We start from the raw sequence: 18,350 nt of genomic DNA on the forward strand, positions 1-18,350 counted from the left end.
AACACTTGGAGAATAACTTCGATATTAATAATCAAAATATTATTTTTATTGGATTAAATCCATCACACAAGGTTAAACTTAAAGATCACATTAAAACAAACATTAAACACTAACCCGAGAAATCAACCGAGTTTATTTCACTTTCTAATCACGGGTCTTACAAATAAACTTAAATACACTTTTGATCCTCCTAATATCATATTTGGGTGATTTTGGTCATCTAATTTTGTTTTGGTCAACTTGGCTCCTCTATCTTTTTGATCAATGAATTTTAGTCCAACAATTATCTTTCCGTTAAAATATTAACAATCAATGTTACCCTTAACAAGCGGACAATGAGAGACGTTGACGGTTTATATTTTAACGGAAAGATACAATTAATTGATTAACAAAATTAAAGGAGGAAAATTATTAGGGGGACTTAAATCACCTTAACATGATACTAATACTACTAGGAGATCAAAAGTGTATTTAAGGTAATAATATTTCTATGGAACCTTACATATAGATATAGTGTTTGCGTGCGTGTATGTATGATATACATACGTGTCCAAGAGTTGGTACATTTTGGTGCAATAAACAAACGACACGACACACTAGAGTCAGACATGTCAAACGTAGTGAGCGCCACGTTTGCGGCACTTGATGTTTGAAATACAGAACGGAACACACAACACACACACACACACACACTGTGAATGTGATGGCCATGGCTGATTCAGTTTCAGATTCAGATTCAGTTTCAGACATAACCAAATTGTTCGAACCCATAAACCTGAAGGAGCTTCCTCACCTCACTGACTTCATCCCTAACCTCCAATCCCTTCCCAATCCACTCGACCAGAATCCATACTTCGACGCCCACCAAGTTGAAGGCTTCTACTTCACACAATCCGACGTCGTTCTCCGCCAGATCTCCTACTCCGACCACCTTCCTCGCTTCGCCTACCACCGCGCCGGTCCCCGCAAACAAGTCTACTTCGACCCGCGCGATGTCAGGGTTGCTATTGTCACCTGCGGGGGACTCTGCCCCGGTCTCAACACCGTCATCAGGGAACTCGTCGTTGGCCTGTGGGACCTCTATGGTGTGCGTCAAATTTCCGGCATCACCGCTGGGTACAGAGGTTTTTACTCCACCGAGCCCGTTCCTCTTAACCCAAACGTTGTTCGCGATTGGCACAACAAGGGTGGCACCGTTCTTCAAACTTCTAGAGGCGGTTTTGATCTCCACAAGATCGTTGATGCTATCCAAAATCGCCGCTTCAATCAGGTAGTTAATCATCATTTTTAATGCTGTTCTTGCTTTAATTCATTGAGTTACATATTTTTTTTTTGGTAGATAATTGATTGAGTTACATGAATATGGTATCAGTATATATATCATGTGTAATAAGGGGAAATATATATGGTTAAAAGGACTGTTTAGTGTACTGTGATTGGTAAATTAGGTGTAATCTGATTGAGCTTTTAGACTGGAATTGCTTATTATCCCTGTGTTTGACTTTTCTTCTAAAATGCAATCAAAAATTCAGAGATATCCTGTAAGCCAGGTCTATAGCTGGAATCATGTAATTTTTTTAGAGCTCTGTTTCTTTTGTGTGCCTGTGACTAACACCTGACTAGAAAAAATCATACAAATACATTATTGGGTTCTTTATGCATATATCTTGTGCACATCCACAGTTGTACATTATAGGTGGAGATGGGAGTATGAGAGGGGCTGTGAAGATATTCAACGAAATACGGAACCGCAAACTGAATGTTGCAGTCGTTGGAATTCCTAAAACTGTGGACAATGATGTTGGAATAATTGACAGATCTTTTGGATTCCAAACAGCAGTTGAAATGGCTCAGCAGGCAATCAGTGCTGCTCATGTGGAGGCCGAGAGTGCAGTTAATGGCATAGGCCTGGTGAAGTTGATGGGTCGAAGCACGGGTCACATTGCTCTTCATGCAACACTCAGCAGCCGCGACGTCGATTGCTGCTTGATTCCTGAGATGGATTTTTACTTGGAAGGAAAAGGAGGGCTCTTTGAGTTTCTTGAACAACGACTGAAGTCAAATGGGCATGCAGTGCTTGTAGTTGCCGAGGGCGCCGGCCAGGACCTTATACCCAGAAGCGAATCACAGAAGCAAGACCGGGATGAGTCTGGTAACATGGTGTTTTTAGATGTTGGTGCGTGGTTGAAGTCTGAGCTGAAGGACTGGTGGGATAGGGACCACCCTGGTGAGTTGTTCACTGTGAAGTACATTGATCCTACATACATGATTCGTGCGGTTCATGCAAATGCTACTGATAACTTGTACTGTACACTCGTAGCGCACTCTGCAATTCATGGTGTCATGGCAGGGTATACTGGGTTTGTTGCTGGTCCTATCAATGGGAACTATGCATACATCCCATTAGAAGATGTAGCATGTGCAAATAACCCTGTCAATACTAAAGATCATAGGTGGTCATGGGTGAGATCTGTCACCAATCAGCCTGATTTTGTAAGGAGCTAGCTAGACTTTCTTCAGCTAGACTTTCTTCAAGTATCAGAAATTCCAATTATCTTTCTTGGAACACAAAACTCTGAAGGGTCTTGGTATATGCAGATGATGATGCAGATGTACCAACTTGTGTATATTTTGTGACACAAATTTTAGGCTGGCTATTATAATTATGTATAAATCAACTTCCTTAAACGTATTTTTCGAGTTGAGTTTTATTAGTATTTCTATCCTCCAATACTTTTCCAGTTTTCCTAGAATCAGATGCAGAGGCCATTGAATCACAGTGCCCACTAGTCATACATACATACAATGGAAATTTGGCATTCCTTGGTTTTGACTTTATTCTAGGTCCATCCAAATTTAAAAGTTATCATATTGATTCTCTTAAGTAAAAGGGTCAGGGCCGGTTCAATCAGAATAACTTATAAAGGACGTAGATATCTTTAGCATTTGTGAATCTTGGAAAGTTGTATAGTTCTAGGGGTCAGGGCCGGTTCAATCAGAATAACTTATAAAGGACGTAGATATCTTTAGCATTTGTGAATCTTGGAAAGTTGTATAGTTCTAGATGTTATGTTAGTGCCTGCAGAAAGTGATAAGCTTCAAAATGCAACTACTGCTTTTAGGTCTCGCTTTCTAGTGGGCAGATAACTTACTCAACAATGAGCATTTCTTAAGCTTTCAACATTCTAGGCTAATATGCATAGATGCCAAATTCATATTCGATTCTCCCAAAGTGGTGAGAAAGCTGAGGGAAGAGAATATTAGGATTAAGGTTATATTAATGAGGAATCACCAATAGTTACTGGTGTATGAAAGTTTTCTAATAATTTGACTCGAATAATGTTGTGTACACTATTTTTCCACCTCCACTTTATTAGAGACCTCCATTTTATGAGATAAGGTAGAAATGAGAGAGAAATAAGTAATATGATTTATGATATGACAATAAAAATGTGTTACGAAAAAAATAGAAGAAAAAATGAGGTGTATATGTACCAGTACCATTACTCATTGTGCAGGGTGTTTCTTTGTTTGGATTACTTAAAAATGAAATCTGTTTGATTCATTTTGCTGCTGTAAGTTTTACATTTTTAACTTTGTTCTGTTGTAATAATTACTCGAGCAGTAATAATTACATAGTGTTCCAAAATGACAAATGTGTTGCATTGAATGAATTTGAATGAAGTCCCACATAGAAAGTGGAGCAACGGCGCTTGAGGCACTTTAGCACGACGCATCGACGGCGACGGCAACGCGGTTGCCGTAACGTCCGTTTGTTTTTTGCTCGTTTTGAATTTGAACTTTGCGACTGTTGGGAACAGACATATCTGTTGGTAACAGACACAATATATGAAAGGTCGCAACCTTATATATTGTTCTATTTTTTACTTATAAATACAGTGCATGTTCAGAATTCCATACACAATTATATCCTCTGATTTTCCAGAAAACCACTTCCCTTCATTTCGAGTTTTCATTAGTCTTGTGCAAACTCGAAGCAAGGCTGATTATCCTGGGTATTCTTGCATCCAAACTCTAAGACGAAATCAAAGAGTGCTTGAAATACTTTAAGGAAAGTGATTTCATCACGATCAAGCCTATTCATTTTTAACAATCTTAAAGTATTTACAAATGGCTACTGATGCTTCTGTCTCCAGTATCAAAGTCATGAACCAAGATCTGGTAAAACTTGATCGCTTCGTTGGAACAAATTTCACTCGCTGGCAAGACAAGATGATGATTCTAATGAACTTAAGACCGAAAGAAAGAAGCGCAGAGAGGAAGAGTTGTTGTGCCGTGGACATATTCTGAACACTCTCTCCGACCGCCTCTATGATTTATACATAGACACTCAGTCCGCAGTGGAAATATAGAAAGCATTGGAATTCAAATTCAAGGCTGAGGAAGAAGGGTTGATAGCAAAGGTTGGTCTCGGTGTGGATACACGCGTAGAATCTTCATAAATTTGAAGAAAACTTTCAAGGTTCAGTAACTACAACCGGGTACGCAATTTATTTGCAATTTTCAATGACATATATAATCTTGAACACAAATAGATCTAAGTTTATTTCGCTGTGCGTGTTGTGAACACCATTAAAGTTCTTTCAATTGGTATCAGAGCATGAGTTTTGTGTTTAAATTATATATTTCACTTGTCTGGTTGCGATATCTGAGTTAAACAGATTAGAGTGTCCTAGCATGAAATGTTTGTGGAAAAGTTGTTTCAAATCATTTCTCTGTTTTTGGATGCACACTCGCTATTTGTTGTGTGACTGGTTAGACATGCAGTGTGGTACATATATATACCTCTATTTGTTCCGTTTTCCAAATTGAATTTGGTTTACATGCGTACTGTTTTCATTCTTGTCCTCTATGTGAATTGGTGACATGTATTCGTCTTAGTCAAATTCTATGAAACCAATTAGTGTATGAAAATCTATTTGTCTTCCTTTCATTCAATTGTATTTATAAGCATAGAGAAGCAGGTTATTAGATTGATATTCTACCTTATTTAATTCAATGTAATTGTTACATGTGAATGTGAATAATTGATGTTCAAATTCATGTTAGATATGTAATGTCTGATCCTATGCGTTCCTTTTAGGGATGATTAGTTTAAATTAAATATAATGATTGTCAGTAAATTTTCCAACGGTTACTTTAGCCCAACGGTTGGGGAAGTTATGTATTTCCTGTATGTTGTGTGTCCGAATCCTAAGAGGCTTACATTTTGGGAACAAGATTGCTTACGGACCATTGTGACAGTTGGAAACTATTGTGATGTTTGGGAAACGTTATGTATTTATTTACTTGACAGTCTTATTGTGAAGTTTTCATTTTTCCTGTTCTGTTTCCTTATGGCATTCTAGATTAGCACATATTGGTATTAGTACTATGAATAGACTAATTAGGCTTAATACATCAGAAGGCCCCTGTAATTGTAAAGGGAATCAAATCCAGGGCCTAGAAAATTTTTGCATCAAATTGGGTCCCTAGAAAAAATTTTTTAATTCAATTAAGGCCAAAGTGTGCCAGCTCTCAATTTTATCCCAGTCAGCATTTCCACGTGGCTTTTATTATTATTTTTTAATTTAAAAAATAATTAAAAATTATTTTTAATTCCATCTCAGTTAAGTAATCAGAAAAAAAAATTAAAAAACTTAATAAATAACCTAATCTAATAATCTAACTAATAAACTAATCTAACCTATTCTAATCCCAAATCTAATAATCTAACCTAATCTAATCTAATAATCTAACCTAAAACAAAGCATCAAATTGAACCCAATCCCAAATTCCCAATTGAACCCTAACTGAGGAGAACGAAGAACACGATTGAGAGACAGCTCCACGAACGAGAGAGTTGCAGGAGGGAGGAAGGAGCTGAGCGAAGGGTGAAGAACGACAAGAAGAGAAGCGAACGAAGCTTGTTGGGTCGACTGAGATGAATTCTCAGAACCACGAAGCATCGAAGAACCCAAGGCTCAGTGGTCGTTCATCCACATCTTGTCCTTCACCCTCACTTTCATGCAAGACCTGTGGCTGTGGGAAAGAGGTAATTCTCTACCGATCCAATTCCAAGAATAACCCAGGAAAGCTATTTTGGAGGTGCCCTGATTGGAAGGTAATTTCTTCTCTACTGATTCATGTATAATTATTCATCTGATTGGCTGTGGTTCTGCTTGTAATGTTTGACTTTTCAATTGTTCCAGGAGAAAGGGACTTGTGGTTTTTTCGAATGGGATAAAGGTGTTGCTGCTGAAGATGGTATGCAGGGTTCTTCAAATCTGAATGAAGACATAAATGACATTATGGAAAAAAGGATTGCTAGTTTGAGGGAAGATGTTAAGGAAATAGTGCACAGGGCAATTATTAAGTTATGTGAAGACATGAATGAGAAGGACAACAAAATTGAGATGATGAAGATGAAGCTGGAAACAGAGGGATTGAAGATTAATGTGCTCTTGTTCTTTTTAGGCATTACTTTGGCTGTAGCAGTGTCAAAGTTTTTCTAGGAATGGGGTGTGGTGGATTTAGGGCTTAGGTTCTTATGTGTTGTCCAAGTTGAACTTCTTTTGTCTGCATTGTATGGCTTTTGTATTTTGCCAGGATTGAATTGAATGCAAAAGGTCCTATGTAATGAATGCAACATCCAGCATGATTAAATGCAATGTGTTCTGGTTGTTTTGAACATAAAGTATGGTCTTCAATTTTGTTATGTTTTCCCCTGCAATGTTCCATAACTCATGCACACAATAAAGTATACTTGCTGCCCTGTTTTGGCAGTATATGCACATGATGCATAATTGTAAAGTAAATGCTTAATAAACAAAAGCCAAATTGTTATAGAAAACACAACCTCAAAACATGTGAGTCTTGAACATAGCAAATGTGAGCCATAAAGCTAATACAAAAGTAATGGAGCCAAAGTAATGTCATCCAAGCATTTCATTACAATAGTTGGTGATGTGGTCCCATGTTCCACTAAATAACTATATCTAACATAACTATTACAAAAAAAGACAGATATGAGCATCTTTTGTTGTCCTGCAGCATCATGTGCTCCTCTTTTTCTTCAGATCCATCTTCTCCTTTTGATAACTCTCTTCTTTCCTTGGTCTCCTGGAATCCAATGACCAATCTCATTGTCTGGCCCTCTCTTTTTTCCCCTTTGATTAGGAGCAGCAACAACAGGTTTCTTGGGTTGTGTTGCAGGCTTTGAGGGCTGAGCAGCAGGCTTGGAGGGCTTAGTAGCAGGCTTTTTGGTGGGCTGAGCAGCAGGCTTTGAGGGCTGGACAGCAGGCTTCTTTGGTTGTGATGCAGATCTAGCAGCAGGTTCTCCTTCATGTCTTGCCCTAGCAGCTGCAGCTGGAGATGGTGGAGGTGGTTGTGGTGCTTGATGTCTAGCTCTGGCAGCTGCAGCTGGAGATGCTGGAGGTGGTGGTGGTGCTTGATGTCTAGCTCTGGCAGCTGCAGCTGGAGATGGTGGAGGTTGTGGTGCTTGATTTGTAGCTATGGCAGCTGCAGCAGGCTGAGATGGTGTTGGTTGTTTTTTGGCTTTTCCAGTGGCAGGTGGTGGAGCTTGTTTTTTTGCCCTTGAATCAGGTTGCACTAGCAGTGGAGGTGGTGGAGCTTCTTGAGTTGATGGAGCAGAAGCAGACACATCTTGTGATGTAATAGAGCCAAAGACCTGTACAGAAACAAAGACCATACTTAGACATTTTTACACAACAAAAGAACAATCAGATGCAACATGGCTTAATTTTATTACCTGTGAGAGATCCTCTCTTTGTGGTTCATTCTCTTCTTCAATGTGCTCATCATCAAGTGGTGGAGATGACGGAGGCAAAGGGCACTTCCTCTGGTTGTGTCCTTTTTGGTGGCACCTACCACATGTGTAAGAACTGCCTCCCCTTTTTAATTTGGTTGGATTCTTCTTATCTGGTTCATCAGGTTCCCTTCTCCTTAATTTTTTGGGCCTTCCTGGCCCTCTTTTAATCTCAGGAGGAAGGATGTCATCTTGACTCATCTTTGGCCATTTATTCTCACCATTAATTGGGGAAATCATGTGCCCATAGCAAATTTCATAAGTTGCTCTAAGGTAATATTGATGCACATAATTCTCAGGCTTAAGACCCTTATCATTGAAGCAAGCCACAGCATGTCTACAGGGAATTCCATTTAATTCCCAATAGTTGCAGGTACATGATTGCTTATCTATATCAACTATAAACTGGTCTTCAAAACCAGCATGCTCAACTTGGAATAGACCTTGAGCAACCCAAGTTGCTACCCAATTACCACTATACTTTATCTCTCTATCTAGCCTCTTCCTAGGTTTAGGCATCACATTACCCTTCCATTTTTTACTTTTTTCTCTCAAAGTAGCAAATCTGGTCATTAAATACTTCCTAATCCATTCAAACATTGTGATAAGGGGTTTGTCCCTAGCAACTAAAATGGTACAGTTGAAAGCCTCAGCCAAATTATTCATGGTTACATCACATTTAGGGAAATAAGAAAAAGCATGCCTGCACCAATGTATTGTAGGGATTGCCATCAGCCACCAGTAAGCAGCTTCATTGATTTTTTTGATTTCTTGCATTTTCTCCTCCCACAGCTCCTTATATGTTGCTTTGGATGCCCACATCAGCAGGTCTCTAACCTCAGTTCCTCCACCAAACTTCTGCTTGAAGTTTGCGTACAAATGTCTCACACAATAGCGGTGCTCTATACCAGGAAAGTCCTCAGCAAACACTTGTAGCAACCCCTAGCCAACACAATCAGATTGTAATGTAAGTTAAGTAAGGCATGATGACTCGGGTTTAATATAGGCTGTAAATATAATATGTTAATTTAGGTTACCTTTTGCTTATCACTGATGAACACCCATTTTTTCTCACCATTATCCCCAATATCCCGCATCAAATGGTTCAAAAACCATCTCCAAGATTCTTTGCACTCAGCTTCAACCACTGCAAATGCCAGTGGGAAGTATTGATCATTTGGGTCCCTTCCCACAGCAATGAGAAGGATGCCACCATATTTGGTTTTGAGGTGACATCCATCAATCCCAATAAATGGTCTGCAAGCGAGCTTAAAAGCAGATTTGCATCCCTCCAAACACATATAAAAACAACCAAATCTAGGCTGAAGTGTGGTGGGAATATATCTCAGAATGATAGCTGCTGTGTTTTCATGATTCACCCTCATGAGCTCAGCTGCATAAGATGTTATCAAGGTGAACTGCTTTAGGGCATCTCCCTCAACAGCCTCCTTAGCAATTTTTCTTGCATTCCAAGCAGTCCCCCAACTGACACCAACACTGTACCTTGTCCTCATCTCATGAATAATCTCCTTGACTTGCATTACCCCATTAGAGTTCCTCATTCTGTCCTCAATGACCTTTGCAATCCACTTAGCTGTTGCTGCCCTATTCTTGAATGTTCTTCCACATGTGTGATCAGGATTAAGTGTCTTAATCCTGTATGTTGAAGTCCCTTTTATATTGGCACAGTATGCAATGAACCTACATTCTTCTTGTTTGCAAGCAAACCTCACCCTATTCTTGTCATTCTTCTTGTATATCACAGCCTTCCCATTCATCACAGAGTGTGCAAGGATAGCTTTCTTAAACTCTTCTGTGGAAGCAAACTCCATTCCCAGTCTGAACTTATAGTCTTTGTCAAAGTCCTCTTGCCTGAACCTCTGGTATCTGACCCTGGAACCATTATCTTCCTCATCACAAGAATAATCACTCAGAAGGTCATCACTCTCATACTCCATATCAATGTTATGTTGGGCTGCAACCTCAGAGGGAATGAAACCAACATTATTATCACTTTCATCACCATCTTGAACACCATTGTTGGGCCCACTGTTTCTGTTCACATCATCTCTTCCATCACCATCCTGTTGTACATCAAATGGTTCATCCACATCATCAAACCCATCATTGGCCAGGTTTTTACAGATTTCATCCTCACTGTCTATGTTGCTAGCACCGCTCCATTCAATGTCACTGTCACTAGAGTATACTATCCTAATGTCATCAGAATCACTGTCAGCAAGACATTTTCCCTTTGCTTCTTTAGTGGCAGGATTTACTTCCACTTCAGGCACAGTAAGAGGAGCTTCCTGAGTCATAGGAATCACTCCCACTTCAGTCACTTCCACTTCAGGCACTTCCACTTCAGGCACTGCAACAGTAGGAGCTTCCTGAGTCATAGGAATCACTTCCACTTCAGTCACTTCCACAAACACATCATCTTCATCATCCAACACATCATCTTCTTTTTGCATCTCATTCCTAACAACTTCAGGCAATTCCACAGTATGTTCCAGGTATATATCAACCACCCCCCCAGTATCCATTGCATACCTAGCAACTTCCATAGCATCCTTATCATCAAGTATCTTCTTCAAGCCCTTTGCTAAATTCACTTCTGAGGACCACCACAATTTGTACTCATCATCAGGATATCCCAGAAGTCCCTTCACAGTAGATTTGATGGAAAAGTAACAGAATAAATCAACATCCCCATCAATTTCAATGGACTCTCCCCCAACATATCTCAAAGGTATGCCTCTGAAATGACCCTTATGGTGGATTCTGGTTTTGATCAAACCTTCTGCCATTCCTGCAAAAGAAAACCTAACTTGTAAGTATTCAAACTCATAGCAAGTAAGCAAGTAGTCAAACCCATAACAACTAAGCAAGTATTCAAACCAAGAAGTAAGACAACATTTTAAATACGCAAATCAACAACTATATTCGTAATACCTGGTTCGACCTTTCTAAATACAGCACCAGCTTCTTCGAGTTTGTTGATCTTCACCTTCTTCTTCGCTCTCTCGGTTGGAGTTCGTTTTCTTTGCCTTCTTCGATCGTGATGGTGATGGTTGTTCTTCGATGTTATCAAGGTGTTCTTCGCTCTCTCTCTCTCAGTCGTGTTCTTGGTTCTCCTCAGTTAGGGTTCAATTGGGAATTTGGGATTGGGTTCAATTTGATGCTTTGTTTTAGGTTAGATTATTAGATTAGATTAGGTTAGATTATTAGATTTGGGATTAGAATAGGTTAGATTAGTTTATTAGTTAGATTATTAGATTAGGTTATTTATTAAGTTTTTTAATTTTTTTTTCTGATTACTTAACTGAGATGGAATTAAAAATAATTTTTAATTATTTTTTTAAATTAAAAAATAATAATAAAAGCCACGTGGAAATGCTGACTGGGATAAAATTGAGAGCTGGCACACTTTGGCCTTAATTGAATTAAAAATTTTTTTCTAGGGACCCAATTTGATGCAAAAATTTTCTAGGCCCTGGATTTGATTCCCTTTACAATTACAGGGGCCTTCTGATGTATTAAGCCGACTAATTAAATTCAAATTAATCTCATGTAACATTCATGAATTTGAAAAATGCGAGATATGTGTTAAATCTAAAATGATCAAGAAACCTTTCAAAAGTGTTGAAAGAAAATCTAATTTACTTGATCTTGTACATTCTGACTTATGTGAATTTAATGGCATGCTAACCCGTGGGGGAAATAGATATTTCATAACAGTCATAGACGATTGTTCTAGGTACACTCATGTTTACCTATTGAAGCATAATGATGGTGCCTTCAATGCCTTTAAATCATACAAAGCAGAAGTAGAAAATCAATTAAATAAAACTATCAAAGTTTTGAGAAGTGATAGGCGTGGAGAATATTTCTCTACATAATTCGATTCTTTTTGTGAAGAACATGGCATTATACATGAATGTTCTGCACCGCGTACACCACAACAAAATGGTCTCGCTGAAAGAAAGAATCGAACCTATCAAGAAATGATAAACTGCATGCTAATGCATTCTGAATTATCATTTAATTTATGGGGCGAGGCACTTTTATCCGCATGTCATATAATGAACCGGATACCCCTAAAAATGACCGGAATATCTCCACATGAAATATGGAAGGGTAGATCACCCAATATTGGTTATTTTAGAGTGTGGGGGTGGGTAGCATATTACAAAAATATGGATCCAAAGAGAACAAAATTGGGTCCCCGTGGAATTAGATGTGCGTTCATCGGATATGCCACAAACAGTAAGGCATATAGACTTCTAAATCTTGAGTCTAATGTCATAGTCGAAGCCAGAGATGTGGAATTCTTTGAAAATCTTATAACAAAGAATAAAGACTATGAAACGCACACTAATGAGGAATCTCGAGATATAGATTCTCAAGAAGTTGTAGAAATACAACCTGAACCTAGAAAAAGTAAGAGGATTCGAAAGACTAAGAACTTAGGTTCAGATGAAATCGATTCTCAACTCATTTCCTTTTACCTTGTTGAAGGTAATTGTAAGAATGATGTGCATAAAATTCCTATTATTCTACAATTAGAGGATGATCCTAAAACATATAAGGAAGCCATGGCTTCAAGGGATTCCTCCTTTTGGAAAGATGCAATCCGAGATGAAATGGATTCAATCTTGTCTAATCAAACCTGGGAACTAGTTGATCTTCCAAAAGGTTCAAGTCCTATTGGATGTAAATGGGTGTTTAGGAAAAAGCTTATACTGATGGAACATTAAACACCTATAAGGCTAGATTAGTAGCCAAAGGATTTAGACAAAAAGAAGGTATTGATTACTTTGACACATATGCACCAGTTGCAAGAACAACCACAATTAGAGTATTGTTTGCATTAGCCTCAATAAATGATCTTGCAGTACATCAAATGGATGTTAAAACTGCATTTTTAAATGGAGATCTAGATGAGGAAATTTACATGGAACAACCAGATGGTTACATACTTCCTGGAAATGAACAGAAAGCGTGCAAACTAGTAAAATCTTTGTATGGCCTAAAACAGGCGCTAAAACAGTGGCATCAGAAATTTGACTCGGTCATAATTTCAAATGGATTCATTCCGAATTCTTGCGACAAATGTCTATACACAAAGGTGCAGAACGATACTGCAATATTTCTTTGTCTTTATGTGGATGATATGTTGATCATGAGCAATACCATGGATGGAATTCTAGAAACAAAGAATTTTCTAAAGTCCTCTTTCAAGATGAAAGATCTTGGACAAGTTGATACCATTTTAGGGATTAAAGTTAAAAGAAATAGTGGGGGTTATGAACTTAGTCAAACACATTACATTGAGAAAATGTTAGATAAGTTCAAACACCTACGATTTAAGGAAGTAAATACTCCCTTTGATCCTAGCGTCAAACTTGAAAAGAATAAAGGAAGGGCAGTGGCCCAGTTGGAATATGCAAGCGCTATTGGATGTCTAATGTATCTAATGCAATGCACCAGACCCGACATTGCATTCTCTGTTGGTAAGATGAGTAGATACACTAGCAATCCAAATGGTGAGCATTGGAAGGCAGTTACAAGGATATTTGGTTATCTTTCAAAAACCAAAGATCTTGGACTTCATTATGATAGGTTTCCAGCAATACTAGAAGGATATAATGATGCTAGTTGAATATCGAGTGCTGGAGATCATAAATCCACCACTGGGTGGATATTCACATTGGCTGGAGGAGCAATTTCTTGGAAGAGCAAGAAACAGACGTGTATTACCCTCTCCACCATGGAATCAGAATTCGTGGCTCTAGCTTCTGCAGGACAAGAAGCTGAATGGCTAAGAGATCTCCTATTGGAAATTCCATTGGCTAAAGAAAATGTTTCAAAAGTGTTGATACATTGTGATAGCCAAGCCACCCTAGCCAGAGCATACAGTGAAGTATATAATGGGAAATCTAGACACATAGGTCTGAGACATTCTCTTGTGAGAAAGATGATTAAAGATGGAATTATCTCACTGACTTATATACGAACAAGCTATAATCTAGCAGATCTTTTTACTAAGCCACTGGCCAGAGACTCAGTAAAGAATACCTCGAGAGGTATGGGATTAAAACTCCTTGAGTAAGAGTTCCAACAACGGTAGCAACCCAATCTGAAGTTAAGAAAACCTTAACCTAAGATTCAACGGGTAACAACAAATCGTTGATTTGGATGACAATGCAACATTAAGCAACAATGTTGACTATTAGATATTGAGGGTTGAGTATCAATATACTCTTAATGAACTTCATGATCGAAATATGTGTTTTTGCGAAAATCACATACGATATGAACTTCACCTATATGAATTTCGAGATGGTGCCGTCTCAAATGAGAGTTGGAGTTTCTCTCATAAAAATTCACGAAAACAGGAAAGCACATGGCCATAAAAAGTGCTAGGCGAGGAAAATGTAGGCGAAGGATCACAAACGAGTGTGTGTATTTTTTATGCCGGTATGATCATTAGGAATATAGGTTCAAAGCACAGCTACCTAATATTTCGATTATATTTTGCACAATATTTACTAAGGTTTAGTTCAAATCGAAAGATACTAAACTGTATTAACACTCAGGTGTTTCTATTTCCGGAATTGGCATTATCATTTATGGAACAAGTGGGGGATTGTTGTAATAATTACTCAAGTAGTAATAATTACATAGTGTTCCAAAATGACAAATGTGTTGCATTGAATGGATTTGAATGAAGTCCCACATAGAAAGTGGAGCAACGACGCTTGAGGCACTTTAGCACGACGCATCGACGGCGACGGCAACACGGTTGTCGTAACGTCCGTTTGTTTTTTGCTCGTTTTGAATTTGAACTTTGCGACTGTTGGGAACAGACATATCTGTTGGTAACAGACACAATATATGAAGGGTCGCAACCTTATATATTGTTCTATTTTTTACTTATAAATACAGTGCATGTTCAGAATTCCATACACAATTATATCCTCTGATTTTCCAGAAAACCACTTCCCTTCATTTCGAGTTTTCATTAGTCTTGTGCAAACTCGAAGCAAGGCTGATTATCCTGAGTATTCTTGCATCCAAACTCTAAGACGAAATTAAAAAGTGCTTGAAATACTTTAAGGAAAATGATTTCATCACGATCAAGCCTATTCATTTTTAACATGTTCTCCTCCCTATTATAAACTGGCTTTACTGCAAGGCCTTTCAAAACATTAAAAGTAAGTTATCTTATATAATGAACAAAGATCTGATATCATCATCATCATGTATATTGACAGTATATGGAACTGAGTAGGTCCCGCGAGTTGAGGTCGGTTACTGAAAAACACAGGTGTTCACTTTCTCCGACTATTTCTCTCCATCTGTCTGACTCTCTCTACTAAACGACAAATAACAACATTATCCAAGCCACGCTTTTTTTTGTTTTGTTTAGGCTCTCTTGCCTTTAAAATTACAATTATACGCTCTGCACCCTTTCTATTTTATTCTATCTATCATTCATTTACCTCCATATATAAATCTAAGGGCATACCCTATTCCCAAGTGATCAACGATCTGAATTTGATCCTTCTGGTACTCATTACACTGTTGAAATGAAATGAAAACATCATCCTTTCAAACTCTATGATCACATTTTGATTTCGTGTTGATCATCCTTTACAACCACATCAATGTTCAATTCAAGCTACAAGAATATATTTCATGTAGGAGTAGGACCACTAAATTAGAAATTAGAAATGTAACCCGTATAATTTTATTGCTCTTTTATATAGTTTAGTGCATCCCACATAAATTTTCACAAACAGCTAAAATAGGATTGATATAAGAGTAAATAAGGAATAATGTTTAGCAGTGGCGGATCCAGGACCCGGGGTCAGGGGGTTCAATTTTTTTTTTCAAATGAGCACATTGATAAAAATATAATTAAAAACATGTGGTTTTTTTTTGTAAGCAAAATTGTATTAAATAAGAGTATTAGGGGTACTCTAACTTAAGGGATACAAGAGAATAATTACAAGGGAAGGAAAGGTAAATAGAAAGAAAAAAAACAGAACAAGCAGGTCCAAGATCAGTACAGAAAGCAAAAATCGATCCTACAACCAGTGAATTATGCAGACACAAAAAGCTCCCTGCATTCTAAATCTCACCTTCCCCTGCCTATGCAAAAGTCAATAAAACTCTATCACTTTAGGCACAAGACATAACACATAAATACATAATAGTAGTTGTCTAACAGCATCAGCAATTAAGAAATCAAAGCCAAGGGTGCAGATTTGGCAAATTTCACAAGCATCGACCCAAACAATATCTTGGGTTAGACATCCAATCATATGTTGAGAAAACAAACCTCTTCTCATTTGTGCCAAGTCAAAAATCTTTTCTACATCCTTATCACCGTTTCTGAAAATGATTTTGTTTCTTGAGAGCCATAGAATCCAAACCAGTGCATGCCACACAGATTTTGCACCCCTCCTTTGATTTGCTGTCCAAAATTCTCCCCTAAACTGTAGGAAATGTGCTCAACACGATTCCGGTATTACCGATAGTATGCCTAGCCACCTATTGCATTTCTGCCAAAAATCACTTGAAAAATCACTCTCACGTTTATTTTTATTTTGGCTTAAAAGCATTTCATGCCCCTGATATATTACGTTTGTGCAAATGTCGACCCTATTCTTTTTTCGTCTATGTTTGTACCCTTCATGTTTCATAAACGTGCACCGTTTGCCCCTCCGTTAAAAAAAGGTGCCCTTTCGTTAAAAAAAATGTCACGTTAGCATCCTACATGTCACGCCATGTCATTAAATAAAAATTTAGAACTTAGGAAAGGAGGGAGCAGGATTCGAACCCAAGATATTGGACTGGCAAAACACACACACTACCAGTTAAGCTACCAAATCAATTGGTAAATTAATGACCATAATATTATTAATAGCACACTTATTTTTCATCTTCTTCAAAATTATCTTCCCCAGTTTTCCATACCCACAGATCCAAACCCACAAATCCTTCCTCCAACTATCAATCCACTCGCTGCAAGTCCACCACTTCCATAGAATAGGAACTCTCGGGGTTCAAGATTTTGGTATTTAACCCTTAATTGCGTATCCGGAAACCCTAATTCCTTCTTCAACATTCAAACCCTTCACTCACTCAGTCACTCTCTGTTCCCAATTCCCATAAGCTGCTACTGCCACAGTGCTTCATCACGCCCGGATTCTCCCTCGCCGAATCGATTTGAAGGTGTTTGGGTGTTGAGATTCTGGAACAAAGGAGCATAGAAAGGATCTAGAACCACGAAAATCCCTGCATATTTCCTCAAATCCATTCGCTTCCCTCCTGTAGTTGTGAAGCTCAACAGCAGCGGCGGCGGCGGAGGAAACAGAGGCGTGCTTGCCGTTGAAAGATGAGATCGTGGCGTGGACGGATGATACGACGGCGGCGAGGGAGAGCGGGAAGCAAAGGAGCGAGAAGAGGCCTCTGTTTTGGTTAACATGGAATTGGTGTATAAGGATAAGAGAATTGAAGAATAGTACGGGTTTGATTCATTCATTGTAGTTTGGAGAGAGTTGGAAGGTTGTGGAGAGTGGGGGAGAAGAAAACACAAGATTTAGAGTTGGAAACCCAGAAACGTGAAGATGATGAATTTGAAGAAGATAAAGAATAAGTATGATATTAATAATATTATGTTATTATTTTTCCAATTGATTTGGTAGCTCAACTGGTAATGTGTGTGTTTTGCCCGTCCAACATCTTGGGTTCGAATCTTGCTCTCTCCTTTTTCAAGTTCTAAATTTTTATTTAATGACATGGCGTGACATGTAGGATGCTGACGTGGCATTTAACAGCCACGTCGTCTTTTTTTTAACGGAAGGACACCTTTTTTTAACGGAGGGGCAAACGATGCACGTTTACGAAACATGAAGGGTACAAACATAGACGAAAAAAGAATAGGGTCGACATTTGCACAAATGTAATACATGAGGGGCATGAAATGCTTTTAAGCCTTTTATTTTTTTTGGAGAAGAAAATGAATGTATATTGATTCCTCAGGCTAATAAATTATTAGTAATAATACACAAGAAATTTCAACAACGTTCATCCTTCCCATGAAAGCTAACAATAGCATGGAAAAATAAACAAAATAACTTAAGAACAGCCGAACAGGTGCTATAATATTTGCAATGGGAGGTGAAGGATGAGTGAGAGAATAACGACGGTCCAGGTCAAGGAATTCCATTCTTTTTTTCAGTCCCTTTCAGATCTGAAGCATCCCTTTCTGCTTTCTGTGCCCTCCTTTCAGATCTGAAGCATCCCTCCCCCTCACTCACTTGAGAGGCGCGCGGCGGTGGTGGCATGGCGTGGTGGTGGGCTGGTGGCCGGTGGTGGGCTGCGTGTGTGCTTCAGTGCTTGTTGACGGCCAGATCTAATGAGATTGTGAGAGAGCAAGAGAAAGACTGGGTGAGGGGCGTGACTGCGTGAGTAGCCTGTCTGTTTGTGAGAGAGAGAGAGGTACAAG

General features: G+C 38.5%; 2 protein-coding genes across 2 annotated transcripts; both read left to right on the plus strand.

The window, feature by feature from the left end:
• Positions 1-657: 657 nt before the first annotated feature.
• Positions 658-2,731, plus strand: LOC130711559 (ATP-dependent 6-phosphofructokinase 2). Its single transcript, XM_057561240.1, has 2 exons — positions 658-1,270; positions 1,684-2,731. Exons 1-2 carry the CDS (start codon positions 704-706, stop codon positions 2,503-2,505), a joined length of 1,389 nt encoding a protein of 462 aa, XP_057417223.1. The 5' UTR covers positions 658-703; the 3' UTR covers positions 2,506-2,731.
• Positions 2,732-2,856: 125 nt separating this feature from the next.
• LOC130711561 (uncharacterized) lies at positions 2,857-6,789 on the plus strand. The gene is made up of 2 exons (XM_057561241.1): positions 2,857-6,124; positions 6,213-6,789. Exons 1-2 carry the CDS (start codon positions 5,945-5,947, stop codon positions 6,513-6,515), a joined length of 483 nt encoding a protein of 160 aa, XP_057417224.1. The 5' UTR covers positions 2,857-5,944; the 3' UTR covers positions 6,516-6,789.
• Positions 6,790-18,350: the final 11,561 nt, after the last annotated feature.

The sequence above is a fragment of the Lotus japonicus genome, chromosome 4 (genome assembly GCF_012489685.1).
Source record: "Lotus japonicus ecotype B-129 chromosome 4, LjGifu_v1.2".
NCBI classification, from domain to species: domain Eukaryota; kingdom Viridiplantae; phylum Streptophyta; class Magnoliopsida; order Fabales; family Fabaceae; genus Lotus; species Lotus japonicus.